Source organism: Peromyscus eremicus, chromosome 1 (assembly GCF_949786415.1).
Source record: "Peromyscus eremicus chromosome 1, PerEre_H2_v1, whole genome shotgun sequence".
Taxonomy (NCBI): domain Eukaryota; kingdom Metazoa; phylum Chordata; class Mammalia; order Rodentia; family Cricetidae; genus Peromyscus; species Peromyscus eremicus.
The window spans coordinates 130,488,820-130,507,443 of NC_081416.1; the positions used below are offsets into that span (position 1 = coordinate 130,488,820).

At 43.6% G+C, this 18,624-nt stretch overlaps 1 protein-coding gene across 3 annotated transcripts in view; it reads left to right on the forward strand.

The window, feature by feature from the left end:
* Lrrc28 (leucine rich repeat containing 28) overlaps positions 1 to 18,624 on the forward strand; it is a 134,706-nt gene that overhangs the window by 95,104 nt on the left and 20,978 nt on the right. For all 3 annotated transcript variants that reach the window (XM_059273088.1, XM_059273092.1, XM_059273089.1), the window contains 2 exons: positions 4,458 to 4,560; positions 17,022 to 17,197. In XM_059273088.1, coding sequence (XP_059129071.1) covers positions 4,458 to 4,560; positions 17,022 to 17,197 — 279 coding nt within the window. The remainder of the gene's footprint in view (positions 1 to 4,457; positions 4,561 to 17,021; positions 17,198 to 18,624) is intronic.

An 18,624-nucleotide genomic window follows, 5' to 3' on the forward strand; every position in this document is an offset into this window, starting at 1 on the left:
GCAAGAATCCTGCTTGATCTTTTTTAAACCTAGTCATTCTTACCAAACTTAGGAGACAGTTTTATTTTCCCTATTATACAGATGAGATCCTAAGTCTACATATCTAAGTAGAAGAATGAAGATTCAACCCAGGCTGGCTGACTCTGATCCCTACATTTCCTAACTCTTAGTGTGCTCCATGCCTTACTGCTGCTCAAGTCCAAGCCAAGAATCTTCACTTGGCTTTCCTTGAATGCCCCACCCCAGGGCTCCAAAAGGCAAATCTGAGATTAGAGACCATTTATAATTATGATTTTGTTTCGTTTTGTTTTGTTTTTGAGACAGAGTCTCACTACATAGCCTTGGCTGGCCTGGAACTTGCTATATAGACCAGGCTGGCCTTGAACTCACAGAGATCTGCCTGCCTCTACCTCCCAAGTGCTAGGATTAAAGATGTGCGCCACTATGAGCAGCCTATTCGTAATATGTAAATGAAGTTTTTACTTTAAAAGTTTTCTATATGTCTTTAAACTGTAAATTTCTGTTTGTGTTTAAAAATGTTTGTCAGAGGAATCCTGAGGAAATGGGTATTTTTAGTGGAATTCTGAGACCTTTTCTATTGTTAATGGAATATGGTATTATCAGTTGATATTTTTCTCACCTGTTTTTGTAAGTGTAAAATTTTTTGTTTCAATAAGAGAGCAGTTTTCAATCTTTTGGTACATTACATACTTTAATACTTTGAAAGTCTGCTGCGTAATGATTTAATAATGATTTAAACTTGAGATTCTTTTCGTATGAGGCTTATCCCTGATAAAGCCCAAGGACCAGGCAGTGTTGTGCCATTTGGCAGGCATATGTGCCGGCTGGTACCGTGGGTGCTGATGTCACAGACACTTGACTTTCCCTCTCAGTGTGGTTTTCACATGTTCGGAGCTTGATTTGGCCACAGTTAGAGTCTGGAATCGGAGTACTTAGTGATGTTTTTCCTTTTGATAATCTTAGCGATTTATTATTATTATTAATGTGCAGCGTGCTGTGTGCACGTGTCACGGTGCATGTGGAGGTCAGAGAACAACTAGCAGGAGTTGGTTCTCTCCTACTGTGTGGGTCCGGAGGATGGCACTCGGGTCATCAGACTGGGCAGCAAGCACCTCTGCCCACTAAGCCATTCTAGAGATCTTTCTCTTTCCTTTCTGGTGGAAAGGTAAGCAAAATGCTTTGAGAAATGGAAAACTAAATTACTAGCTAAACATAAATGTTTAAAGCTAAAATATTTTATGCTAAACATAAGAATAGATTCCAACTGAATTATGGCTACAAATATAAACAGAAAGGGGAAGACGGGAGGGAGGGATGGAAAAGAAAAGCCCACAAGTGCTGAAAGGAAGCAGAAGGACTGTGCTCCAGCCCTGCGCATCACAAGGAGGCCGCCTAGCTGCCAGAGGCAGGAGGAGAAGTCTGCTGAATTTGCATTTAAAACTTTTAATATTTTGATTTTTGGCATTTGTTTTATTGGGACATTCTCTTGCTAGATGTTCAAGCAGGTCTTGAAATCACTGTGTAGTTCAGTCTGGCCTCAAACTCACACACTCCTGCCTTAGCGTCCCTAATACAAGGGGAGGGGATTGTTTTGCAGTTTTTTGTGTACCAGAAAATACCTATCAACAAAGTCAAATAACAACTGACAAACTGAAAGAAAATCTTTGTAATGTGTAACAGAGACATGGAGCTTTGCCTAAATTAAAAAAAAAAAAAAAAGACAAAAAATTCCAAGAGCCTTATAGAATATTGGCGGGTGGAGGGGTGTTGCTTACACTCAATTAGAAAATTACAATGTAAACCATGTTGAGATTCTGTTTCTTAGCCCTAATTAGCAAAACTTTTAAACTATGATATGAATTGCTTCCTGTGGGTGAGAGGATGCTCTCTCCCAGTGCTAGGGACGTGAGGCGGGCATACTCTCAGAAGGAAATATTGGCAATGCTAGAGAATCTGACCCAGTAGACTCACTCCTCGGAGCTTGTGCTGGAGACATGTCTAGCACCTGAGATGTATATCTGTGAGGGTCGGTGTACATGCACATTTCCCAGGCCCCAAGATCTTCGGGTGCTGATGCTTCAGTAGTAATAGACACACCTAGTTCATAGATAGGGTTTCTCCAAGAAGAGGAAGTTGGAGAAGGGGTTAATTTCGGGGCTTTGGTGGAGAAATTGTGAGCCAAGCCGGCAGTATATTACCAGAATGTCTTGAAATGGTCAGAAAAGAATGAGGACTTGTTAAAAGAGTGTAAGAGCATACCCACATTCGTTCCTAATTGCCAAGACTGAAGCATTTGTGTAACAGGACAAAATAATGATGGTATTGGATTTTTATACTTCACAATAGAGAGGTCTGTGATTCTATACTAGAATAAAAATATTTTCAAAGGATGGCTCTTCCTTACAGAAGAATTCCGGTTAGTAAATGTGGCCAGAAAAATGACGATAAAAAAATTGCCATTACATTCACAACTATATGATGTTTGCAAACAAGACCCATGGTAAAATTATTGGCAATGCTTAAATTATTGAGCAACATTTTGTGGAAGATTTTAAGAAAAAATAGGATATTTGTATAATCTCAATGCTGGAGTCATGGAGGACCTGCCCTGGGGCCTGAAAGTGTTTCTTCAGAGTAGACTCGTGTGGATCTTCCTCATTTCCCCAGCTGGAGTCCTTCCCACGTTTCCTGTCTCCGTTGCCTTGCTGCCTCCTAGGGACGTGTGACTCCTGCCTCTCTCCGGCATGCCTCTTTTCACTGTAGTGACATTGAGAAGATGGGCCTACCTCCCAGCCCCTAGTTCCAGAGCCTCAGGCCTCAGGTCCGCTTTCTCACCTCTGGATTAGAGATCAGGTTGTGTCTCACTTCTTCCTCATCCAGCAGCTGTAGGAGAGTTACCCATTCCTGTGTCTGCCTGGCTTCTAAGTCTCTAGGCAAGCTGTTACCTGGTCCCTAGCTACCCCTCTTCTACCCACCCCTCAACACCCCCTCTAGTCTCTCATCCCAGGGAAGATGAGCCATGGGGAATCTTGACGTATGTAATGTTTAAAGAGAACACGTATTCGGTGACACCTTTAGAGCACAGTAGACCATTGGAGTGGGTACAGGAGCCTCTGCTGTGGGTTTTGTCGTAGAAGAGAGATCGGGACAGCTTCACATACAGTGAGGGCACATTGAAATTGACAGTCAAGTAGCAGGGTAAGCGTCAGTGGATGGGAAACTGAGAGGGTAAAGGAGATACTGACCTAACAGTGTCTTCATCAGAATCCCCTGAGAGATGAGGGAGGACGAGGAGCTTGAGGACGACCAGACATGGAGGGATAGCTCTTGCTAAGCTGACTTAGCAGGGCTCTTCATTACAACTACATTTTACAAGGAAGTACAGAGGGAGGGATGTGACAGAAGGTTCAAGAGTTTGACTACAGTTCAGCCAAGCAAAGCATCTTCATCGAAGGGCAGAAGGAGGGCTGAGGCAATGACTTGGTGGGTCAAATGCTTGCTGCACAAACCTGAGGAGCTGACTGCAGATTCCCGGCGCTCAGTAGAAAGCAAGGCGTGGTGGTGGAAGCAAGCCTACCGTCTGAGTGCTGGAGGGGTTGGGGGGCAGGCAGGCTAGAGGCTCTCTGGAGCTCACCGACTAGCCAGTGCAGCCAACTTGGTGGGTGCTAGGTTCAGTGAGAGACCGGGAAGGCTTCTGGCATCGGTCTCTGACCTGCAGAAACATGCGCGCACGCGCGCGCGCGCGCGCACACACACACACACACACACACACACACACACACACACACACACACACGCTCACGAAGGAGTGGGGCTAGAGAGACGGCGCAGTGGTTAAAGCGTCGGTGCTGTTCCAGAGGGTGCAGGTCCGTTCTCAGCACCCACAATGTGACCCATGAGCATCACAACTCCAGGGCTAGTGGATCCAACGCCCTCTTCTGGCCTCTGCGGTCACTGCACATGGAGTACCGAGACATGCACTCTGGAACATATACATACACATAAAATAAAAGTAAAATCCAGGGTTTTTTGGGGAAGGGCACAGTCAGTTTTGTGAGCCTGACCTATCACCTTACTTTACATGATGTTTTCTGTGGATGAAAAAGGGAAAACAAGGCCCTATAACAGACAATTGAAATTGTCAGAAAATGTCAAAATGTGAGAGGAAATCAAACATTCTACTCCTGATAATTTTATCTTCCAGTTTAAAAATCAAAGTCTAGATTAAGTAAGTTTAGATTAAGTCTAGATTAAGTAAGTTTTCTACACCATGTTTTTTGACACAAAAGCCAGTCTTACAACTGCCATAAATTTACACTCAGAATTAAACATTCATTTTTTTCTTCCAAAATAGAAATTTGGGTTTGTTTTTTTTATGATTGTGTATTACACGGTGCCTTCCTAAAGGAATTATAGCACTGTTCTCTCTGATCCAGATTTAGGTCGCTCTCGAGAACTGCAGTACGTGTATGTGGACAACAACATCCACCTGAAAGGCCTGCCGTCCTATCTCTACAACAAGGTCATCGGCTGCAGTGGGTAAGACGCCTCCAGTGTGGACTTGAAATAGATGAACTGGTTTTCATGGGTCTGCTTAATTTTATCTTTGGCCTTCATATGCTAAACCAAATACCTTCATGAACTAAGAATATTAGGCAAGCAGTTGAGAATATTGTATGTTGCGTTCAGCTAGTACGCTGTGGTGCGGTGAGATTACTTTGCAGGGTAAAAAAAAAAGAGACCATCTGCATTTTCTTTTTTACTATCAAAATAGCTCTACCTTTGTCTTCATTGACAAATAAAATTGTATATATTTAAGTCTAGAGCATGAAAATTTCATGTACGTCTACGTTGCCACACATACCATGATAAACTCTAGAAAGTAGAAGAATTGGCATTATGTTAAAAGATTTTTTTCCCTTGGAACATGACTGCAAAGACAATTTGCCATATTAATTGCCTTTTATCTAAGATTTTGCCAATTTTAAATATTTAGAATTCAGCAGCAGACATAGTCCCTTCTTACAAATCATGAGTCCAGCGACCAAGCAGATGTTTCAGTCAGAGCGACAATAATCCCCTTCTCACGGGCTTTTAGGAAGGTGGCCTTTGCCTTCCCTTTAGCAGGCACCAGACATGCAGTGGTTCCAGGTGATGTGAGACAAAGGACTCCTAGTTTACTTTCCCCACTTCAGCAGCCAAAGGCACACCTTTGAGATGACGCAATGACACATTTGACTCCTCACTCCCAACAAGCTGCATAGCTCAGCGGGAAGGCAGGCAGCAGTACTGAACACAGAGGACAGCCGCTTCTGTGTTGGCCTGGCTCCAGGGAATGGGTAGTAAGTGCTGATTGCTCCAGAGAGAGCCATCCTAGGAACCGTGCCTCTCCTTTAGGAAGAGGCCACATTTGTTATCGTGGGAAGCCCTAAACGAACTCAGCCTGTCCAGGCTGATGAAATCCAAAACCACCTTGAAGCAGGAACAATAGATTGTGTTACGAGGTTTAGCTGAGTGGCTTTTCTGCAGCTGACTTTGTCACAGATGTGACACTACATAGTCATATCTTAGTGAATTCTTAAAGGGTTTTACTCTAGCCTGATTCTTCTGCAGATGAGCAGAATGGCCTTGGTCATAGTAATACACACGGAAAGATGTAAGCAAGTTCTCACACTGACTCAGAATGGCCTTGGTCATAGTAATACACACGGAAAGATGTAAGCAAGTTCTCACACTGACTCAGAATGGCCTTGGTCATAGTAATATACACGAAAATATGTAAGCAAGTTCTCACACTGACTCAGAATGGCCTTGGTCATAGTAATACACATGGAAAGATGTAAGCAAGCTTGCACACTGACTCAGAATGGCCTTGGTCATAGTAATACACATGGAAAGATGTAAGCAAGCTTGCATACTGACTCAGAATGGCCTTGGTCATAGTAATACACACGGAAAGATGTAAGCAAGCTTGCACTGACTCGGGCTGCACTGAAAGATCAATTCTGCCTCTGCCACGATGAGGGGATAGCTGTTGTTCAGCGCTACTGACTGCCAGGATGTTCTCTTTGTGCTCAGAAGAGAAAGTTTTTCATTTTTAAGTTTGTACTGACAGCAATGGTAGTGGATTTTAGAAGAATGTCAAACCTATGTGGAAATAGTCAAGAAAAAAGTAAACCAAGTATTAATTAATAGTCTATGGTTTATTCATATTGTTATGAGCGTATCTCATTGATAGTAATACAGAAAAATAAAATTATTAATAGGAAATATGTAACACCCAGTTTTATAGTATTAATATTGGGGTCTGTGCAGTCCAACTTACAAACAGACTATGCTCCATTTTCAGTCTGTTTCTTTAACCCAAAACTTTGAGTGTTCTGGGCTTTAGATTCCTAAGCCATTTATCCTTTTTAGGTCATTGAGCCTAATTTATGCCTTAAAAATGATACTTCTTTATGTAGTATTTAAATGACAAAACATTTTCAAAATTCTAGGGGGTGCTGAAGAGAGGTCCCACTTTTCCCTTTCCTTCTTCTGCCTATAAAATAAATAAATAAAAAAAAAACCAAGGCTCCCATGCCCAGTCAGCGCCCTGGTGCTTCCTGCCTTTCTATAGGAGAGGGAGGAAAAACACGGAGGCGGTCCTGACTGAAAGAAAGGGGTGTGTGCCCTGGGGTCTAGCAAGGGATCGTTCATTTGTTGGGTGTTTAGGGAGCAATTTCCCTGTTTGGTCACTGCAAAGCAAATACCATGATGAGCAAAGGGACACATGTCAGCCCTCATGGCCCTTAGGCACAGCTGGGGATCATGGAAAACAGTGTGGAAGGGACTTGGACAGGGTGATGTACAAACTGACACCTGGGCTCCATTCCCTTGGACTTCACTCTTACACATGTTGCTTCCAACTGCTCTGTAGCCCCAGGTCTAAAAGCACAGCAGCCCTGCTCAGCTCAAGGATCCAGGAAATCCAAGCTCCAGCAGTAGAGTGAACACAGCTTTAGGGACCTGTAGAGCATAATGTTAAAATCTGGTCTATAATGCATGTCTATATGTATGTAGAAACACTACCTTAGATATTTTGTTGATAGTATTTTGCTTATATTGCACACAAACATACACACACATATAAATAAACTCTGGGGAAGACTAGAGAATGGAGTATGAACTATACAGAAAGCCATGAAATACAAATAAAATTATTCACTTAAGTTTCTCAAGTCTCATGAAATTAACTTTGATATCTATAGGAATGTGAACAAAGTTAACCCCTACTCATTGTATATTTGTTGTTCAAATACTGGGCACTAACAAGCATGTCAGGGCTGTGCTAGAAGTTACTAGAAAAACAAAGGATTTAAATGCCTATTCTGTTAAAATAACAGTACAAATAGTAAATACCCGGAGAGAGGATGCTTGACACCGAGAGCATGAACTAACTGTTATGTCTCAGCTCAGAGTCACACGTTAAATCCTGTTGATTACACAGGTCAGCCATCTTCATGGTAGAAGGAGCTTCACAGGAAGCCACGGCTAGGAGGGGGAGGGACCCTTGGGAGAGCCGAGGAGAGGCTAACTGGCAGCCTCAGCTTCGTTGGGTTCATGCTGTTGTCCAGCTTCATGGGTGCTATTTTCTCTGGGGTTGTCTGTCTCTTACTGCAGGAATAAATGCTGTGAGTTCATCTACATCGTTCAGAAAGAGTTTTCTAGTACAAGTTAGGGCGTTAGGGGGCAGTAAGCGGCACATTTGAGTGTGCAGGAGCACTTCATGGTGAAAGTGATCTCACCTGGGGTATTTCTCCCGAACCCTGGCTGTGTGAGAAAGACTACAAGCACCTGTGCATGGACATTTCCAGCTGGATCTGGGAGCAGTTTCTCAGTGACCTAATGGTCTGGTATGCAGCTACTCAAGGTTATAGAATTGTTCAACTCAGCTGAGCCAGTGGACTCAACATTTTGTAGATCACAGAGCAGTTATAGGGTTTTTCCCAGTCAGTGGAAGCTGTTTATTAATATATCATGAGTAGACATACTAACCTATAGTACATTGTTAAATTATTTATTTTGAATTAGCATACGAAGAATTATGTTTCAAGCTTCATTTATTTTTGTTTTCCCTCTTCCCTTCCCCCCCAACAGCCCCTTTCCACTTTGACAGTACCTGTGTTCCTCAGTACCCCTTTTCCTTCTGGTAGTCCCTAGTTCCACAGCCCGTGCCTGCATGTGTCAATGCATAGGAACACTGAAAGCTGGGATCCACATACGAGAGAGAACCTGCAGGATTTGTCTTTCTGTGTCTGGGTTTCTTAGGTTAATATAATTTCCAGATCCTTCCATGTTCTGATAATTTCATACTTTTCATTATGGTGGAATACAATTTCATTGCATATGCATACCACATTTTCATTATCCTCTTATCTGTTAATAGACTGGTTCCATTTCCTTGCTAGTTGATAGAACAACAATAAACATGGATGTGCAGGTGTGTGCAGTAGGATCTAGTCTCCTGGTTATATACCCAGGAGTGTTATAGTGGGGTCGTGTGGTGGTTCGTCTTTAAGTTTGTGAGAACTCTTCAGACTTATGTGTACAATGGCTGTACCAGTTATGCTCCCACCAGCAGGGAGTGAAGGTTCCTCTTTGCTCACACCCTCCTCAGCATTCACTGTCATTTGTTTCCTTGACGACAGCTATTCTGACTGGGGAGAAGCAGAACCTCAGAGTAGTTTTGATTTGCATTTCCTTGATGTTAAATGCTTTTTTAAATATTTATTGACCACTTAAATTTCTTGCTTTCTATTTTTTTTTTTTTGAGAATTGTCTGTTCAGTCATTATTTTTGAGACATGATCTTAATTATATAGCCCTAGCTGGGCTAGAATTCACTATGTAGACCAGGATAGCCTTGAGTCATAGAATCGGTCTGCCTCTGCCTCCTGAACGTAAAAGTGTGGACCACCACACCCAGCTGACCCACTTATTGACTGACAGTTTTGTGTTTAGTTTTTGCAGTACAGCTAGCTGAACCTCTCTTACTCTGTTGGCCATTTCTTCTGCTGATAGTGTCCTTTGTTCACAAACCATGGCTATGTAAGGGCTCTCTACACTTCAGAGAGTGTTGGCTTTCCAAGCCGCACCTCCTCGGCCCAGAGCAGCGCAGTGGCATCTAACGAAAGTGTTGCCTGAGCTGTCATTCAAGACAGAGTTTGCGTTTGGACTCTAGCAAAGTGAATTACTTGCCGAAACTAAAATGCTAGTGTTTCCCTAAAGCGTTAGAGGACCTTAACAGAATCTAGAGTCTCTCTGATCTAGGTGGTAATGTCCAGGATGCAGTTCAGAGTTCTGTGGTATGTAAAGATTGGAGGGATTTGGCCCATTCTCAAGAATCAAGAATTAGAGGCCAACCTGGGGTGACCTGAAATGTTGGAGTGAAAAAGTGAAGATTATAAAATAATCTTGTAACTTTCATCAATGAGTAGAGAATAGACTTATGAATGAAAAGACCAGAAAAATAGAACTAAGTCTAGAGAAGAAATATAGCAAGAGTTTAGAATTGAAAACTGTAGTGCCAGAGATGAAACCATTGTTTGATGGCGTCATATGTCAGAATAGGCTAACCCGACATAGAGGAGTGACAGTGGAGGCCGATGGGGCAGATGCGACCCAACCTGAAGATGGCAGAGAGGACTGAGAAGAGAGGGGCTGCCAGACCGTGTGACAGTCTGCCTGCTTGCTGCCCAAGGAGAGTCAGGAGAACGAGGCAGCAGCAGCGGCATCGGCAACAGTGTTTGCCAAGCAGTAGCTCTGCTGACCACGTTCTACATCTTCAAGAGGCTCAGGCCCTCTGAGGGGGCGTGAACACAAAGCTGTGCCCTGCGTCAGAAGCAGCTGAAGATAAACAAGCAGTTCTTGATGTGCTGATGCAAAGCCCAGTGTGTCATCCCTGCTCTGAGTCAGGAGCATTGCTCTGAGTGCAGCCATCCTGGGCTTCATAACAAGACCATGCTCAGAAAAAGAAGGAAAGGGAGTGCAGGCAAAGGAGCCCTTCTCAGAGCTGCTGAGGAACTGCCCAGTGAAGCCGTCATCAGGACAAAGGCATTCGCTCTAGCTAGTGTTTCTTTCCATCTCCTTAGGTAAAGTGAAAAGATGTTTCTGCTAAAAGGGAGGGTAAGTCTGTAGCATCCCTGTGATGGCAGGTAGATGTTGTGGGTACTTTCTGAAGGATTCAAAAAATCAATGATTAAATCTTCATTTGAAAAATATTTCAGTCCCTCTTCCTCCTCCTGTGTGTGTGTGTGTGTGTGTGTGTGTGTGTATGTGTGTGTGCCATGCTTGTTGTCAGAAGACAACTCTGGCGTCATCCAGTGTCAATCCTCCCCGCCCCTCTCCCGTGTCTGAAGTTCTCTTGCCGCTGGGGATGCCAGGCTGGCTGGCCCATGAGCTCTTCAGTAGTCTCCTGTCTCCACCTCCTGTCTTGCAGCAGGAACACTGAGATCACAGCCGTGTGCTGCTTTTACATCAGTTCTCAGGGTTCAGATGCAGGTTCCCACGCTTGCACTACAAGTGCTGAATCCACTGAGCCATCTTTCCAGCCCTAGATCTGCATTTTGACATACTGTTAACTGGAATAATGAAAGCGAAAATGGATATGAATTAATTTGCTACATCATATATTTTGGAGCAAATATGTAGCAAAATCTCAATGGCAAGGTGACATTGCTATTCAGTTAACCTGTTTTAAGCTAAATGATGAATGACAGCTATGACAATACTGAATTAAAGGGATGTTTTCTAATAATTATTATAATTATCTAAACCAAAGGTCCTAGAATTTGAAGTTTTAATAAGTTACTTAAGGGTACAATGTACATATATTTTGTAACCTCCTAGACATTTAGTCTAAAATGATTTAAACTGCTTGAATTGTAAATCAGAACCAGCACTGTTTAATAATCTGGTTCTGTTGTGAACTGAAGCATGTTGTGTCTTCCATCCTCTTATTGACAGTTCATTCATTGTCACTGTCACTGCCCTGGGTCACTTCCTGTTTTAGATGTACAATGCTCACTTTTCAAGGCAGTGCCTACCAGCCTCGTCCATGTTCCAGAGACCAGTGGTTGGAACTGTGGTCTCTGCCATGTGCCCTGTGCTCTAAGTAGCTAAGTCCCCTTTCCTTGACTTCCACGGCTCAATCTTACTCCGAAGCAGTAATTAATAATAAAAAGAAAGCTTACTCATATACATGGATTAGAATTTGCTGTGTACCAGACAATGTGCCCTTGGTTCATTGGTGCTATTGCACAAGGTCTTTTCAACAACTCTTGTGAGTTGTCCCTATTTTAGAAATGAAGAAGTTGAAGGATGAAGGAAATTGTCTCAGAATCCTAGTAGCAGCCATGTCATCATCCACACTTACCCTGTCACTGGCCATCCTGCCTCCTCCTCCTCCTCCTCCTCCTCCTCCTCCTCCTCCTCCTCCTCCTCCTCCTCGTCTCTCTCTCCTTTGCCTGGGCTCACAGTATGCGGGCTGGGTCTCTTCTGCTGACTCCCCCAGAGTCAAGTCCTGCAGGAGCAGCTCAGGGAAGATGGGCCACAGGAGGACTGACTCAGTCCTTACATCCTTCGCAGCATCTTGCTGCAGCTGGCTATTGAGAGTAAACCATAGAAGTCATTCAATCGACATCTTAAATTTAATTAGCTTCTTATAGCTAGTGGTGAAGGGCAGGGGTATATGCTAAAAGATATCAAAGAACGATGAAACTTTCTAGAAAGTAAGGGTTCACGTGTTTTTGTGAGTCCCTTCAACTTAATTTGCCATTGTAATTGCAACGGACAATCAGAGCCTTAAGAAAGCCTGGCTTTCAGTCTCCTGACTTAGCTGCTGTTACTGGGCTTGGGCATTGTCCATGCAAAAACACTCAGGATTGGTCTAGGAAGCAGCAGCTGTTATAGCAGCTGTGATGTGAACTAAATATCCATGAATGATGTACTATAAGTCTCAGCACTCAGGAGGCCAATCAGAGAAGGATCATAAATTGGAAGCCAACTTTTTAATATGCTTTTAACTCCATATTTTTATTGTTGTTGTTGTTGTTGTTTTTTTTTTTTTTTTTTTTTTTTTTTTTTTTTTTTTTTTTTTCCTCAAGGTTCTCATTATTCAGTGTGGAGGTAAAGTTCAGTGTGGATGTAAAGACATCTTTCAAGCTACAGCTCAGATCAGTCCTGCTCAGGCCAAGGGCTATTTTATGCTGTATAAAAATGACCCTATGGTGACCATTCATGATATTGAGTCTCTGAGGTGATTGATCCACAAGGCCACAAAGAATGCTCTCCTCAGAGAAATACACAAATGCCTGTCTCACTAAAAATACAAGATAAAAACTGAAGTTTAGAAATAGGTAATATTGTGTTACTACATGAGTTTGTCAGGGTTCAGTTCCCACAGTCACGGAGACTTCTCAGGATCTGTAGGGAAGGGCAGAATTTCCCTTTCCGTGGAGAAGCTCCGTCTTTGTTGTTTTGGCCTTCACCTGAGCACACGAGTCTTACTCAGAGGGCAATGCACTTTACTCTCAGTCTACTAATATAAATGTTAACCCTGTCTAAAAATATCTCCACAAGGACAGCTAGCCTGGTGTTTGACTCAATACCTGGGCACCGTGCCCTTGCCAGCTTGCCACAAAAAATAAGACATTTGCCAAAATTCCACTTGACAGATGGCTGTTATTTTCCTAAGTCATTGTTTGCTTACATGCGGCATCCCCTTCCTGTTGGGTCACCACACAGCAAACATTGTAGTACTCAGCCCTCCTACCCTACCCTCAGCCCAAGGACTGTGGGCCCCAAGGAGTTCCCAGCAGTGGCCGGGTTTCCTGTGCTTTCCTTTTTTCCTTCGTGTTCCTTATATTCTAGAGGGGGTACCTGCTTTCTGCTCTTGTTTCTTCCACACAGCAGGGTCAGGGTTTGTTGTTGTTGTTGTTGTGTTGGTTGGTTTTTCGATGACAGAGTACCCGACAAGAAGCCACTAAAGAAGGAAGGTTTGTCTTGGCTCACGGTTTGAGGGCTACAGTCCATCACCGCAGGAAGCCGAGGCAGTAGAGCAGCCGGGAAGCAGGGAGAAATGAATGCTGGTGCTCAGCTTGCTCTCTGCTTTTCCTTCAGTCTTTAACCCCGGCCCATAGCATGGTGCTCCCACATGGAGGGAGGAGAGCCTTCTTGCCCCAACTTGATCTAGAAATGCCCTTACAGACACACCCAGAGGTTTTTTCTCTTAAATGATTCTAGATCCTGTCAAGTTAGCAGTCAGTATTAGCCATCACAGCTCCTTTTAATAATTAAGTCTTTTCACTAGTTATCACAGGTGGAGTTTGTTTGTTTGTTTGGCTAGTTGTTTTTTTTTTTTTTCCTGACTCCTGGCTGGACCCTCACATGTACAGTGACCTTCTGGCAGCTTCTAGTCACTTAGCAGTTGACTCAGTGTGCAACTTGAGATGAGATGGAATAATGTTTCAGTCCCTAAGGTGGCCACTACTTTATATCCTACTTACCATGAAGGAAAAGAAAAACAGACATTTGTAATTCAAAAGACAAACAAGCAGAAAAGCCTGTCAACAAACAGGAGGGGGTGGTCTTCCTCTGGTAAACTATCAATCAATATTAGACTCCATGGTGAAAGAATTGAAACCTAGGAAAGTGTGGGAGATGTCCAAATAAAACTAGTGTAAAGTTCAAGGCGAATAAAAGCAAGGGAGAGTTACAATACAAAGAATTTAAGAAGGATCCTGCAGGCAGACATATCAGCTGACAATCTTCTGTGAAGTGGGTTAATCAGAACCATGTAGGATGGACAATGGATTAAACAAATGTCTGAAACGGATCAGAACCTCCTCAGGCAAACTGAAAAGTGTTTAGTTGGGAACTTGATATAGTGAAGACAACATTCCAATTCAGAGGCGAGCATTTATTTTATTTGATAATGCTACAGTTTGTTCTATTTTATATCATGGACCAAAAAAAAAAAAAAAAAGATAAACAGCACCTACATGTAAAATAATATGATAGGTAACTAGGAGAAGCATAAGGATAACCCTCCTAACAAAATCAGAAGAGTTAGATGCTGTGAAGGAGGTGGTGGATGCATGGAATGCAGGGGAGAGGCTGCTGGGTGAAGGAAATGGATGCATGGAATAGCAGGTGGGTGGGGAAAAACACCATCTCCAAAGTGACCTGATGGAAATATTTCATTGTGTGTACTAAGGGTTTGCCAATATGAAAGGTTCTAAGAGTTGATTTTGTAAATTCAATTTAACACTAAGCAAACAGTATAAACGGATTGGTCACAGAAGAGATGTGAGTGACCAGTAGACATCTCCAAAGGTGATTGTTATGAATTATGCACACACAGGAAACCCCCTGCTGGCTGGACCAGGGTATTCCACTCGTGCAGGGAACCATGCTGGCATGTTGGGCAGATGCACACCATGTGGGGCGTGGCAGTGGCAGCGGCAAGTAATTCGCGACCCAGACGCTGCATCCATGTGAAGAGTTTATTATAATAGAGAGATGAAGAGAAAGGTGGGAAAGAGAGACAGAGAGAAAGAGAGAGGGGATTTGAGCGGTGTACACCTTGTGGGAGGAGAGAGAGAGAGAGAGAGAGAGAGAGAGAGAGAGAGAGAGAGAGAGAGAGAGAGAGAAAGGGGCAGGGTTTTTCCTTAAAAAGAGACGTCAGGATGCAGGGCAACCCCAACGGGTGGGATTTCAAGGGGGCAGGTCAGAATATTAACAATGATAAACTCAGAAACCAAACTGTTGATTTTCATCAGTCAGATCTGCCAAAGACTGAGGTGACTGGTAACTCAGTTATGATTATATAAGCAAGTACTATCCTGAAATCTTTGGATAGTACAATTTAGAACCTCTCGGTATTTACATCTTCGTTACATGACAATTTCTGTACATAGGATGTGTTACTTTTATTGTGACTCAGTGTGATGATGGGAGGGAAAACTGAAAAAACTGAGATGAACATGGTACATGTGTTAGTCACACTCTGGACATTACATGGCTGTTTAAAAGATTTCTCTGGTTCTAGCTTGACGGCCACATGCTTATGTGTAGAGCAGAGTATTATGGTATTGTGTGAGCCCATTTGGTTGGGGAGGGTAACAAAAGAAAGAGTCTGTCGCCGCCTTTTTTTTTTCCCCATGAGCATAGAGAGAGAAAACTGAAGACCACCAAAACAGCATTGGGCCTGACTTAGAGACTGGAAGGAGGATTTGAAGATGGAAGGCCAGAAAAAAAATCATTCACTTTTTCTCCATTTTTTTTTTTACTGCTTAACTCGTGGCAATAAGTTATGTTGTTTTGACAATTTAAATTTATAATATTAGATCGTTTTGAAATAACCTTTAAAAAAAGACTCCTGGCTAAAATACCAGAGCTCATGTGATCAGATGACCAAAACCAGCCCTTTGGAAAGAGAAGTCACTAAGTGGAATTAGTCCAGTCCAGCTCCGGTTTCCCTGCTTCTGAAATGTAATGAAACTTCTCTTTAAAACAGATGAACCCCCCCCCCATTACCAGTAGTTAGAAAGTATGAATTATTTGCTTTACAACTTACAGAGAAGGACACTGGTTTCTTACCCCACTAGCCATTCCGCACCCCTTCTTGTCCCACCTTTGTCCAGACCCTAATCACTTCCTTGGTCCTGTTTCCTTTTGTGTCTTTAGTTTTCTTTCCCTCTTTGGAATCAGTCTCTTTTCTGTCCGTGTCACCAGTTAGGAAAGAGACATCCAGTAGTCTTCACCATGAATTAAAACTATCTGTCTTCAGCTTACCTTTTTGGCCCACCCTCCCACAACCCAGCTCCCTTTTTCCAGCCCCTGAGATGCATGCACAGCCTGAGTCTTCAGGCTCTGATATTGCTGTTGGCCACTCTTCATTCCATGTGGCATCCTAATGTACCAGCCTTCATTCCTGCTAAAACTGTGGAGCTCTAAGTCAAAGTGAACTCCTCAGAATCCATGCCCCCACGAAGTCCCATGGACAGACTCATTTGACTCCTCCGCTGCCCCGCCTTACAAGAATTACAGACTAACTGTGCTGTGTAACTGTTTTCCAGTGGGATGAAGGAAGGGACACAGGATGAACTTGTAATGAACAAAGGAGCCCAGAGCTTCTGCCTTCCAGTCCTGTGCCCAGTGTGTCCTTGCCTTCTCGGGCCAAAGTCAAAGATACTGTCTTAATAGTCATTCTAGTCTGCTTTCTGTTGCCGTGACAAAAACACTGACCAAAAGCAACTTAGGGAGAAAAGGGTGGATTTGTCTCATACTTCTAGATCGAATTCCATCACTGAGGGAAATTAGGCAAGTCCACTGTCCCCATCTCTCATCTCTTGGTAGGGACACACTTGGGTTGCAGATGTCAGTGTTCCTGTGTCTGGCTTTTCTGGGCAATCCTTACATTCAAACCCAGGTTGTGAGGCTTACGTAGCAAGTGCTCTACCTGCTTAGACATCTCTCCAGCTCTTTCTCCATTCCTGAATTCCTGGCATGGTAGTGTAACCTGCCACACCAGCACTTAGGAGGCAGAAGCAGGAGGATCTCTGCAAGTTCAAGGCTAGCCTCATCCATGTAGTGAATTCCCTGTACTTTCCCTGTGAATTTCAAAATTAACTTGAAAGCTTCTGGCAGCATTAACTTAGGAAGGGCAGTAAAATGGGGGACGGTGGAGCTCACCCACCAAGCTTCCCAGATGCTCTTGAGGAAAGGCTGCTGCAGAGGCAGCCTTGCTGAAGTGATGCCGCAGCCACACTCCAGCTGCTGTTTGTGTCCCTGAGCCAGGAGTGAGGGAAGAGCCTGGGTCAGTCAGCATCTTCTCACTTGGAAAGGAAGCTGGTAGCTCAGCCACCGTGAATTGTCACATACACATTGTGATCACCTTGTGGGCAGGCTCACAGCCCTACCTCATGACTGACGCCGCTGTGCTGTGTCTTTATACAGCTGTGGCGTTACCATCCAGGTGTCTGAGGTGAAGCTGCTCTCCTTTACATCTGGGCAGCTGACCGTCTTCCTCCCGGCTGAGGTGAAGGCTATCGGCACAGAGAATGATCACGTCCTGCCTCTGCAGGAACTGGCCATGCGGAATCTCTACCACACCTACCACAGGTTTCCGAAAGGTACGCACATGGGCCTTCTCTTCTGTCTCAGTCAGGAAACAAATACTTGGCTTTTATCCTGTCTGTTTTGGTTTTCATCGTAAATTTTTTTGTTATCATGACAATATACACATTTCACACTAAACTGACCATTTTACCCAAGTGTGCAGCTCCCTGGTGTCATATGTACAGGACTAGGGCTTTTCTTTTAAAAGTTTTAATATTTTCAACACTGGTTCCTTTGGCACCCCCTGCAGACACACAGAAGCATTCATTAAAATGTGGTTTTCATTGCAAAGGACAGCAGTTCCCAGAGAAACTATGTTTAAAGTTACAGAAACTGGTGTGTGGAGGTGTGTTTGGCTGGCATAGTGAAGCAGAGTTGAGTATCTCCTCCAGAAGAGCTAGGTATTACATTTCTGTCTCCTGGTCTCCAGCAAATGTAAGGTGGAGGAATACGAGAAGCCCTTGGCAGTGTGATCAAGCAGGCCAATGCTGGTTTTGGAAAGGGTCTAGCCGTATGTAGACTGTAGAGGTATTGTTGGCACGTATCTGAGGCACCTCAAGAAAGCACTGGAGGGCTGGAGAGATGACCCAGTGGTCGGGAGCAGTGGCTGCTCTTCCAGAGGACCTGGGTTCAATTCTCAGCACCCACATGGCAGCTCACAACTGTCTGTAACTCTAGTTCCAGGGGATCCAACACCCTCACACAGATAAACATGCACACAAAACACCAATGCACATAAAATTTTAAAAAATAAAATTAAATAAAAAAAAGCACTGGGTAGGACTGGGTCATGGCTCAGTAGCAGAGCATGTACAGTGCTCTAAGGCCAGTTCCAGTGCCAGCAGAACGGGGAGAGAAACGGAAACAAACTTGAATAAACAAATGACCAGAGCAGTGTTCATAAAATACATTTCATATTTGAAAATTTTTATTTATGTGTGTATCTGTGTATAAGTACATGTATGGGGCTGAGGAGTTCCCATGGAGGCCAGAACAGGGCATCACATTCTCCCACACTCGACGTGGGTGCTGGGACTCAAATTCAGTCTACTCTTGGAGTGTCAAGTGCTCTTAACGACTGAGCCAACCTTATGTCACGTGTTTTTAAACTGCTAACGGCTTTTGTCTTTGCATCTGGGGAGGGGGCACTGAGTTCAATGGAAACAACTTACCCTTCCAGGAGTATCTAGTTAGTCCAGAACTAAGCTGTGCAAAAAAGTGTATTTATGGAGTGTGTGTGTGCATATGCATGCACACGCACAGTGTACATGTAGAGGTCAGAGGGTAACTTGGAGGAGTTAGTTCTCTCCTCCCATGTGTGCTCCAGAGATCAAACTCAGGTCTTCAGGTTTGGTGGCAATCACCCTTACCTACTAAGCCATATTGCTGGTCTGTAAACTATTTTTTTGTTTATCTTTTTTGCTTATACTGAACAGAAAAA